We start from the raw sequence: 12,072 nt of genomic DNA, 5'->3' as shown, positions 1-12,072 counted from the left end.
TTTCGTCCTTCTTTTATTCCTTAAATACCTATAGAAAGCCTTAGGGTTTACCCTGATCCTACCCGCCAGCAACTTCTCATGTCTCCTCCTGGCTCTTCTGAGCTCTCTCTTTAGGTCTTTCCTGGCTACTTCGTAGCTCTCAAGCGCCCTAAGTGAGCCTTCACATCTCATCCTAACATAAGCCTTCTTCTTCCTCCTGACCAGAGATTCCAACTCCTTCGTAAACCACGGCTCCTGCGCTCTACAGCTTCCTCCCTGCCTGACAGGTACATGCCTATCTAGGACACACAGGAGCTTCTCCTTGAATAAGCTCCACATTTCTAATGTGCCCATCCCCTGCAGTTTCCTTCCCCATCCTATGCTCCCTAAATCTTGCCTAATCTCATCGTAATTGCCTTTCCCCCAGCTATAACTCTGGCCCAGTGGTATACACCTATCCCTTTCCATCACTAAAGTAAACATAACAGAATTGTGATCACTATCACCAAAGTGCCCATGTACCTCCAAATCTAACACCTGGCCAGGCTCATTACCCAGTACCAAATCTAATGTGGATTTGCCCCTTGTTGGCCCATCTACATACTGTGTCAGGAAGCCCTCCTGCACACACTGGACAAAAACTGACCCATCTATAGTACTCGAACTATAGTGTTCCCAGTTCCCAGTAGTGTGTCTACTTCAATGTCCGGAGCGTCTGGAATAAGGTGGGTGAACTTGCGGCATGGGTTAGTACCTGGGCCGTCGATGTTGTGGCCATTTCGGAGACATGGACAGAGCAGGGACAGGAATGGTTGTTGCAGGTTCCGGGATTTAGGTGTTTCAGTAAGAACAGAGAAGATGGTAAAAGGGGGGGAGGTGTGGCATTGTTGGTCAAGGGCAGTATTACAGTTGCAGAAAGGATGTTTGGGGACTCGTCAACTGAGGTAGTATGGGCTGAGGTTAGAAACAGGAAAGGAGAGGTCACCCTGTTGGGAGTTTTCTATAGGCCTCCGAATAGTCCCAGAGATGTAGAGGAAAGGATAGCAAAGATGTTTCTCGATAGGAGTGAGACAGACAGGGTAGTTGTCATGAGGGACTTCAACTTTCCAAATATTGACTGGGAACACTATAGTTCAAGTACTATAGATGGGTCAGTGTTTGTCCAGTGTGTGCAGGAGGGCTTCCTGACACAGTATGTAGATAGGCCAACAAGGGGCGAAGCCACATTAGATTTGGTACTGGGTAATGAGCCCGGCCAGGTGTTAGATTTGGAAGTAGGTGAGCACTTTGGTGATAGCAATCACAATTCCGTTATGTATACTTTAGTGATGGAAAGGGATAGGTGTATACCACTGGGCAAGAGTTATAGCTGGGGGAAAGGCAATTACGACGAGATTAGGCAAGATTTAGGGAGCATAGGATGGGGAAGGAAACTGAAGGGGATGGGCACATTAGAAATGTGGAGCTTATTCAAGGAAAAGCTCCTGTGTGTCCTGGATAAGTATGTACCTGTCAGGCAGGGAGGAAGCTGTAGAGCGCGGGAGCCATGGTTTACAAAGGAAGTGGAATCCCTGGTCAAGAGGAAGAAGAAGGCTTATGTTAGGATGAGATGTGAAGGCTCAGTTAGGGCACTTGAGGTTTACAAGGTAGCCAGGAAAGACCTAAAGAGAGAGCTCAGAAGAGCCAGGAGGAGACATGAGAAGTTGCTGGCGGGTAGGATCAGGGTAAACCCTAAGGCTTTCTATAGGTATTTAAGGAATAAAAGAAAGACGAGAGTAAGATTAGGGCCAATCAAGGATAGTAATGGGAAGCTGTGTGTGGAGTCAGAGGAGATAGGGGAAGCACTAAATGAATATTTTTCAACAGTATTCACTCTAGAAAACGACAATGTTATCGAGGAGAATACTGAGATACAGGCTACTAGACTAGGTGGGATTGAGGTTCACAAGGAAGAGGTATTAGAAATCCTTCAGAGGGTGAAGTTAGACAAGTCCCCTGGGCCGGATGGGATTTATCCTTGGATCCTATGGGAAGCCAGGGAGGAGATTGCCAAGCCTTTGGCATTGATCGTTAACTCGTCATTGTCTACAGGAATAGTGCCAGATGACTGGAGGATAGAAAATGTGGTTCCCCTGTTCAAGAAGGAGAGTAGAGACAACCCCGGTAATTACAGACCAGTGAGCTTACCTCAGTTGTTGGTAAAGTGTTGGAAAAGGTTATAAGGGATAGGATTCATAATCATCTAGAAAATAATAAATTGATTAGGGATAGTCAGCACGGTTTTGTGAAGGGTAGGTCGTGCCTCACAAACCTTATTGAGTTCTTTGAGAAGGTGACCAAACAGGTAGATGAGAGTAAACCGGTTGATGTGGTGTATATGGATTTCAGCAAGGCGTTCGATAAGGTTCCCAACAGTAGGTTATTGTACAAAATGCGGAGGAATGGGATTGTGGGAGATATAGCAGTTTGGATTGGAAATTGGCTTGCTGAAAGAAGACAGAGGGTGGTAGTTGATGGGAAATGTTCATCCTGGAGACCAGTTACTAGTAGTGTACCGCAAGGGTCAGTGTTGGGTCCACTGCTGTTTGTCATTTTTATAAATGACCTGGATGAGGGCGTAGAAGGATGGGTTAGTAAATTTACAGACGACACTAAGGTCGGTGGAGTTTTGGGTAGTGACGAAGGATGCTGTAGGTTACAGAGCGACATAGATAAGCTGCAGAGCTGGGCTGAGAGGTGGCAAACGGAGTTTAATGAGGACAAGTGTGAGGTGATGCACTTTGGTCGGAGTAACCAGAAGGCAAAGTACAGGGCTAATGGTAAGATTCTTAGTATTGTAGATGAGCAGAGAGATCTCGGTGTCCATGTACACAGATCCTTGAAAGTTGCCACCCAGGTTGACAGGGCTGTTAAGAAGGCATACAGTGTTTTAGCTTTTATTAATAGAGGGATTGAGTTCTGGAACCAAGAGGTTATGCTGCAGCTGTACAAAACTCTGGTGCGGCCGCACTTGGAGTATTGCGTACAGTTCTGGTCATCGCATTATAAGAAGGATGTGGAAGCTTTGGAAAGGGTGCAGAGGAGATTTACTAGGATGTTGCCTGGTATGGAGGGAAGGTGTTATGAGGAAAGGCTGAGGGACTTGAGGCTGTTTTTCTTAGAGAGAAGAAGGTTGACTTAATTGAAACATATAAAATAATCAGAGGGTTAGATAGGGTGGATAATGACAGCCTTTTTCCTAGGATGGTGACGGCGAGCACGAGGGGGCATAGCTTTAAATTGAGGGGTGAAAGATATAGGACAGATGTCAGAGGTAGTTTCTTTACTCAGAGAGTAGTAAGGGAATGGAACGCTTTGCCTGCAATGGTAGTAGATTCGCCAACTTTAGGTACATTTAAGTCGTCATTGGACGAGCATATGGACGTACATGGAATAGTGTAGGTTAGATGGGCTTGAGATCGGTATGACAGGTCGGCACAACATCGAGGGCCGAAGGGCCTGTACTGTGCTGTAATGTTCTATGTTCTCTCCACAAATGCTGCCAGATCTGCTGAGCTTTTCCTGTTTTTGTTCCTTTTCCTAATTTATCTTCGTCATAATATTCTGACCTGACATTGTATTCATTGTACATATATGGTGCCTTTAACATAATAAAGCAATTCAAGACACTTCACACGGGGTAACTGATCAAAGTTTAACAGCAGGTCACATAATGAGATATATAAATAGCTGATCAGAAGGATGGTCAAAAAGACAGATTTTAAGGATCAAAAGGAGGTAGAAAGGTTCAGGGAGGCAACACTGATTAGATTAGATTCCCTACAGTGTGGAAACAGGCCCTTCGGACCAACAAGTCGACACTGCCCCTTGGAGCATCCAACCCTGACCCATCCCCCTATAACCTACACACCCCTGAACACTATGGGCAATTTAGCATGGCCAATCCACCCAACCTGCACATCTTTGGACTGTGGGAGGAAACCAGAGCACCCGGAGGAAACCCACACAGACACGGGGAGAATGTGCAAACTCCACACAGTTACCCGAGGCTGGAATCGAACCTGGGTCCCTGGCGCTGTGAGGCTGCAGTGCTAACCACTGAGCCACTGTGCCACTCCTGAGAGGAGGAAAGCTTGAGAGTTTCAAAAGGCCATAACTGGAGGCACAGAGAGGTTTCAGACAGCAAAAGCGGAATACAGATAATAAGGATAGCGCAGTGTAGGGCTGGAGGAACACAGCAGGCCAGGCAGCATCAGAGGAGCAGCAAAGCTGACATTTCAGGATGGGACCCTTCCTCCTTTTTGTGAAGAAGGGTCACGACCTGAAACATCAGCTTTCCTGCTTCTCTGATGCTGCCTGACTCCAGCATTGGCAGTTCTGACAATCTCTATACAGATAATAAGCGGTGACCATGCAGCAACATGCAGGGAGGCAACGGCCTAGTGATATTTTCACCGGGCTGTTAATCCAGAGACCCAGGTAATCCCGCCATGAAAGACTGTGGAATTTGAATTCAACAAAATATCTGGAATTAAGAACCTAATGATAACTATGAATCCACCGTCGATTGTTGGTTCACTAATGTTGTTCAGGGAAGGAAACTGCCATCCTTACCTGGTCTGGCCTACATGTGACTGCAGACCCACAGCAATGCGGTTGACTCTGAACTGTCCTCTGGGCAATTAGGGACAGGCAATACATGCTGCCTTGCCAGCGATGTCCTCATCCCATTAATGAATAAAAAATATAGACAAAAAGAATAAGAATGTTAAAACGATGAGAATTTAAGGTGTGGCCACAGCCAAATGAACGATGGAGCTGAATTCCAGGAGTGAGGTGAGAGTGATTGTCCCTAACATCAAGGCTGCATTCGAACAACTATGGCATCAAGAAGCCCAGGCAAAACTGAGAATCAGGAATAAAACTCTTTGTTGATTGGGTCATACCTGGCAACAAGGAAGATGGTTGTGGTTGTTGGAGGTCAGTCATCTCAGCTCCAGAACATCTCTGCAGTAGGTCCTCTGGGTAAGGCCCTAAGCACAACCACCTTCAGCTGCTTCATCAAATGACCTTCCCTCCATCATAAGGTCAGAAGTGGGGAAGTTCGCCAAAGATTGCAACATATTTAGCACCATTCACACATCCTCCGGTACTGAAGCAGTCCATATTCAAATGTAACAAGATCTGGACAATATCCAAGTTTGGGCTGACAAGTGGTAAGTAAAATTGACACCGAATACATGCCAGGCAATGTCTATCTTGAATGAGAAAGAATTTAACCATCATCCCTTGACATTCAATGGTGTTACCAATGATCAGAAACTGAACTGGGCTAGTCACATGCGTACTGTGACTAAGTGAGCAGGTCAGAGACTAGGAATCTTATGGCCTAGATTCCATTCACCATCTACCTACCCAAAGCCTGTCCACCATCTACAAGGCAAAAGCCAGGAGTGTGACGGAATACTCCCCACCTGCCTGGTGAGTGCAGCTTCACCAATATCCAAGAAGCTTAACACCATCCAGGATAAAGCAGCCCACTTGATTGGCAGTCAATCCACAAACATACACTCTCGTCACCACCGAAGCTCAGTGGCAGCAGTGTGTACTATCTGCAAGGTGCACGGCATAAATTCACCAAGGCTCCTCAAACATCACCCTCCAAATGCACGAACACTTCCAGGTAGAAGGACAAAGGCAACAGATACATGGGAGCACTACCATTTGCAAATTCCCCCACAAGCCACTCACCATCCTGACATGGAAATAGATCATCGTTCTTTAGTGTCACTGGGTCAAATTTCTGAAACTCCCTCCCTACGGGCATTGTGGATGATCCTCCACCAAGTGGTTTGCAGGAATTCAAGTAAACAGCTCAGCACCACCTTCTCAAGGGCAAGAAAGCTGACTGATGTCCACATCCCATGAGTGACTAAAGAAGTCAGGTGTGAGTCTGAATTCTTAGCATTCAGGTCCATTCACAGCTTTTTCAATAAGCTGCAGCCCCTGCCATTTTGGACCAGGATCTACAGAACATGCTATCTGACTAAGATCTCGAACAAGAACCATCTCACACTTCCTCCCCTCGCCTTCCTCCTTGCTGAGGTCCTGCTGATACCTTTCACTGATGGGAAAGGAACTAGACCAGGTTAGAAATAGAGCAGCATTTCTTCACTGTCAAAATCCTGGATCTCCATCCCACAGCAATGTGGGTGACCCTACCAAGTGGATTAGAGTAGTTCAAGATGGGAGCTCATCACCACCTTCTCAAAGGCAACTAGGGACCGGCAATAGTGTTAGTCCAGCCAACAACAGTCACCACACTTCATTCATGAACTTTTTTTAAAAAGATGACCGAAAGCTTGTCAAAGAGGCAGATTTTAAGGAGAGTTTGAAAGGAGGAGTATTGGAGAGACTTAATGAGAGATTCCCAGGCTATGGGTGTAGAAATTAAAATCAGGTTGGCACAAGAAAGCTAAATATGAGTTATCTAGGATACAGAACTGGGTAGACCTTGACAAGAGGTAAGTTTGCTCAGACATGACAGAAAAAAGGTGTAACAGGAAACCACAGCAGCAGGTAGGCGTAGGCTTTACTGAAGAGCTAGCATGTAACAAAGGAAGGAGTTCTACATTGGGGCGTGCATCTGGAGTTCATCGGTGTCTTGTCTGAATTAAAATTCGACAATCCTGTGCATATGTACCTGATAGCTGATGTCATAAAAAGATCAAAGAGCAGAAGGAAAGTACTTGCCTATGAGCAGAGGGCACAGAATCAGAATTAAGGGGCACCAATTTAAGACTGAGATGAGGCAGAATTTCTTCTCTCAGAGGGTTATGAGCTTTTGAACTCCTTGCCACAGAGAGCTGAGGAGCAGAGTCCTTGAGTATATTTAATACTGAGCCAGATAGATTTTTGTCAAGTCAGGGAATTAAGGGTTACAGGGAAAGAGCAGGCAAGTATACATGAGAAGAGTCAGACCAGTAATCCTATTGAATTGAGGAACAGATTTGAGGGGCCAAACAGCCTACTCCTGTTCCTATTTCTTATGGTCTCATAGAAAAGTTGTATTTGATTGTAGTTAGATTGACAGAGTGTATATGAACAAAGTTAGCTTGGTTTCAAATCACGTGAAGATGTGATTCCCAGTCCTGTGACCTGCTGATTACAGCAAAAACACTCCCTTACAATCTGCCATGCTGATGTTTTTAAACCTTTTCCAGTTAGCACAGCATAGATAACATTTAAGTCTTATCTATGACTGGCCAATTATTACCATAAAGCTTGTATTCAAATCTGGGTTTTTGAACCGTCTATCCCTTCATAGGGTGGGATTAGAGATTTGGAAAAGTCAATCCCTGCTCCAATGAAAGACAGCAGAATGACAAATATACCTCACTGCTGTATATTTCTGTAGAAACGTCTAATCATTCTGTTAGTCCTTTATCTTTCCCCAAAGCAACACAGTGTCACATTTTTCCATTCAAAATCTTGCTTCAATCAAACTTGCCACTGCATGAGGCACACAGGCCACATCTCAAGACCAAACTGCTGCATACTCTCTCCTCTGGCGTGCGCACACACACACACACACACACACACCGCGCGCGCGCGCGCACACACACACACACACACACACACACACACACACACACACACACACACACACACACACACACACACACCAGCTCCACTTCCCGAGCCTGCCACCAAGCTCTGCGTGAACACACTGACTGTGTGTGTTTCCTCGTTTCTGAGTGTTCAGCCATGGACTTCCATTGATCTGACATTATGGGTAAAACACTGCAGGGGATTTGCTGTTGCCAGGATAGCTGACCAGAAGACTCTCTTGCTCTAGGGTCTGCTTTCAGGGTATGCCAGGAGGATTGATCAAGTACGCGGTTGGCCACTTTCTATGGACAACAGACCCTGGTGTGGTAATTGAACCTGCCCAGGAGCAGGTGTTCTATCCCTGCGCCTGAGAACCTGTAGAAAATTACCCAAACTTATTGCATATGTTCTTTCATTGGACATGGTGTTGGGACAGGTTTGCCAGTTAATGACATTCTGAAAATATTGACTGCACTTAATAAATTACTCTCTGTATAAATATCAACTAGTTCACAAACAGCGACCTGTAAATTAAACTTGCACATGAAAAGCACAACCCACAACTCCCTGTCTTGTGTTTCTGACTGAGCCTCCACCAAAGGAAAAACACTGTCAATCTAGAAACAGCAACTTGCATTTTTAAGGAGCATTTATCACCGAAAAACATCCCAATGCACTTCTTCAGCACAATCAAATCCTCAATTTCAAACCAGGTCCAACAACTACATTGAGTCTGACCCACTCCCATTGCTCCCGAAAGAGGGGCAGCTGAGTGATGGAGTCAGACAGGACTCAGAGGGACCAAGATAAATACCACAGGAAATGGAATGAATGCTAAACAAAAAAGTACCCCTGTAAATGAAGAGGCTCGGGTTTCAGCAACAACTGAAAACAGACAATGGACGAGTGAGATTAAAATAAATTCAGAGTCCGGCCGACTGAGCAGCTTGGACACTGGATACTAAACATCATTACATACATCGATCAGACCCAGGGGACGGGATCACAGTGAGGTCAGACCGGGATCACAGTGAGATCAGACCGGGATCACAGTGAGGTCAGACCGGGATCACACCCAGGGGCCGGGATCACACCCAGGGGCCGGGATCACAGTGAGATCGGGACGGGATCGCAGTGAGATCGGGACGGGATCGCAGTGAGATCGGGACGGGATCGCAGTGAGATCGGGACGGGATCGCAGTGAGATCGGGACGGGATCGCAGTGAGATCGGGACGGGATCGCAGTGAGATCGGGACGGGATCGCAGTGAGATCAGGCCGGGATCGCAGTGAGGTCAGACCGGGATCACACCCAGGGGCCAGGATCACAGTGAGGTCAGGCCGGGTCACAGTGAGGTCAGGCCGGGTCACAGTGAGGTCAGACCGGGATCACACCCAGGGGCTGGGATCACACCCAGGGGCCGGGATCACAGTGAGATCGGGACGGGACCGCAGTGAGATCGGGACGGGATCGCAGTGAGATCGGGACGGGATCGCAGTGAGGTCAGACCGGGATCACAGTGAGGTCAGACCGGGATCACACCCAGGGGCCGGGACCACAGTGAGATCGGGACGGGATCGCAGTGAGATCGGGACGGGATCGCAGTGAGATCGGGACGGGATCGCAGTGAGATCGGGACGGGATCGCAGTGAGATCGGGACGGGATCGCAGTGAGATCGGGACGGGATCACAGTGAGGTCAGACCGGGATCACAGTGAGGTCAGACCGGGATCACACCCAGGGGCCGGGATCACACCCAGGGGCCGGGACCGCAGTGAGATCGGGACGGGATCGCAGTGAGATCGGGACGGGATCGCAGTGAGGTCAGACCGGGATCACAGTGAGGTCAGACCGGGATCACACCCAGGGGCCGGGATCACACCCAGGGGCCGGGATCACAGTGAGGTCAGGCCGGGATCACAGTGATGTCAGGCCGGGATCACACCCAGGGGCCGGGATCACAGTGAGGTCAGACCGGGATCACACCCAGGGGCCGGGATCACAGTGAGGTCAGGCCGGGATCACAGTGAGGTCAGACCGGGATCACACCCAGGGGCCGGGATCACACCCAGGGGCCGGGATCACAGTGAGGTCAGGCCGGGATCACAGTGAGATCAGGCCGGGATCACACCCAGGGGCCGGGATCACACCCAGGGGCCGGGATCACAGTGAGGTCAGACCGGGATCACACCCAGGGGCCGGGATCACAGTGAGATCAGACTGGGATCAGACCCAGGGGACGGGATCACAGTGAGGTCAGGCCGGGATCGCAGTGAGGTCAGGCCGGGATCGCAGTGAGGTCAGGCCGGGATCGCACCCAGGGGCCGGGATCACAGTGTGGTCAGACTGGGATCAGACCCAGGGGACGGGATCACAGTGAGGTCAGACCGGGATCACACCCAGGGGCCGGGATCACAGTGAGATCGGGCCGGGACCACAGTGAGATCGGGACGGGATCGCAGTGAGATCGGGACGGGATCGCAGTGAGATCGGGACGGGATCGCAGTGAGATCGGGACGGGATCACAGTGAGGTCAGACCGGGATCACAGTGAGGTCAGACCGGGATCACAGTGAGGTCAGACTGGGATCACACCCAGGGGCCGGGACCACAGTGAGATCGGGACGGGATCGCAGTGAGGTCAGACTGGGATCACAGTGAGGTCAGACTGGGATCAGACCCAGGGGACGGGATCACAGTGAGGTCAGACCGGGATCACACCCAGGGGCTGGGATCACCCCCAGGGGCCGGGATCACAGTGAGATCGGGACGGGACCGCAGTGAGATCGGGACGGGACCGCAGTGAGATCGGGACGGGACCGCAGTGAGATCGGGACGGGACCGCAGTGAGATCGGGACGGGATCGCAGTGAGATCGGGACAGGATCGCAGTGAGATCAGGCCGGGATCACAGTGAGATCGGGACAGGATCGCAGTGAGATCAGGCCGGGATCACAGTGAGGTCAGACCGGGATCACACCCAGGGGCCGGGATCACACCCAGGGGCCGGGATCACAGTGAGGTCAGGCCGGGATCACAGTGAGGTCAGGCCGGGATCACACCCAGGGGCCGGGATCACAGTGAGATCAGACCGGGATCACACCGAGGTCAGACCGGGATCACACCGAGGTCAGACCGGGATCACACCCAGGGGCCGGGGTCACAGTGAGGTCAGACCGGGATCACACCCAGGGGCTGGGATCACCCCCAGGGGCCGGGATCACAGTGAGATCGGGCCGGGATCACAGTGAGATCGGGCCGGGACCGCAGTGAGATCGGGACGGGACCGCAGTGAGATCGGGACGGGACCGCAGTGAGATCGGGACGGGATCGCAGTGAGATCAGGCCGGGATCACAGTGAGGTCAGACCGGGATCACACCCAGGGGCCGGGATCACAGTGAGGTCAGGCCGGGATCACAGTGAGGTCAGGCCGGGATCACACCCAGGGGCCGGGATCACAGTGAGATCAGACCGGGATCACACCCAGGGGCCGGGGTCACAGTGAGATCAGACCGGGATCACACCCAGGCGCCGGGTTCACAGTGAGATCGGGACGGGATCACAGTGAGATCAGACCCAGGGGAACGGGATCGAGCCGGGATCAGACCCAGGGGCCGGGATCGGGCTGGGATCAGACCCAGGGGCCGGGATCAGACCCAGGGGCCGGGATCGAGCCAGGATCATACCCACGGTCCGGGATCGAGCCGGGATGAGACCCAGGGACCGGGATCGAGCCAGGATCATACCCACGGTCCGGGATCGAGCCGGGATGAGACCCAGGGGCCGGGATGAGACCCAGGGACCGGGATCGAGCCGTGGTCAGACCCAGGGGCCGGGATCAGGCACAGGGGCCGGGATGAGACTGTCTCATGCTCGCTCTCTCTCCGCCCCCCCCCCCCCCAAGCCTGTCCCGCTCTCACCTGCTCGGTTCCCCGGGGGCAGTAGGTCACCAGCAGGAGGCAGCTCAGGAGGTTGCAGGCCAGTCCGAGGAGGGTGATGGTGTTCGGGGCGACCCAGGTGGGCACTCTTTCCAGCAGCCAGGCCCAGTAACTCTGCAGGGCCGGCTCCAGCAGGGAGCGGCCGGCCGCCCGGTACCGGTGATCGGCCAACCGCTTCAACTGCAGCTCGCTCAGCGGCTGAAGCAGCCGCGCCATCGCCGGCCCCGAACCCGGCTCCACTGCTCCCCGCTCCGACAGGCAGGACCCAGAACGGTGACTAGGCCCGGGGGAGCGGGGAAGAGGGAGAGGGCGGGGCAGAGGGGGCGGGGCAGAGGGAAGGGGCGGGGCAGGGGTGTGGGCGGGGCAGGGGAGTGGGCGAGGCAGAAGGAGAGGGCGGGGCAGAGGGTGCGCAAGGCAGAGGGAAAGGGCGGGGCAGAGGGAGAGGGCGGGGCAGAGGGAGAGGGCGGGCAGAGGGGGGGGCTGAGGACGGGACAGTGGGGTGGGGCGGGACAGAGGGAAAGGGCGGGGCGGGGGGCGGGGCAGGG

General features: G+C 51.6%; 1 protein-coding gene across 2 annotated transcripts in view; it reads right to left on the bottom strand.

Annotated features, from left to right (window-relative positions):
• The window catches only part of chpt1 (choline phosphotransferase 1), a 45,025-nt gene extending 33,179 nt beyond the window's left edge, over positions 1-11,846 (bottom strand). For both annotated transcript variants that reach the window (XM_059652577.1, XM_059652576.1), the window contains exon 1: positions 11,510-11,846. In XM_059652577.1, coding sequence (XP_059508560.1) covers positions 11,510-11,743 — 234 coding nt within the window. In that variant the 5' untranslated portion in view covers positions 11,744-11,846. The remainder of the gene's footprint in view (positions 1-11,509) is intronic.
• Positions 11,847-12,072: the final 226 nt, after the last annotated feature.

This window comes from Stegostoma tigrinum, chromosome 18 (genome assembly GCF_030684315.1).
Source record: "Stegostoma tigrinum isolate sSteTig4 chromosome 18, sSteTig4.hap1, whole genome shotgun sequence".
NCBI classification, from domain to species: domain Eukaryota; kingdom Metazoa; phylum Chordata; class Chondrichthyes; order Orectolobiformes; family Stegostomatidae; genus Stegostoma; species Stegostoma tigrinum.
The sequence above is the reverse complement of the archived record's forward strand: the minus strand, read 5'-3'. Positions and strand labels throughout refer to the sequence as shown.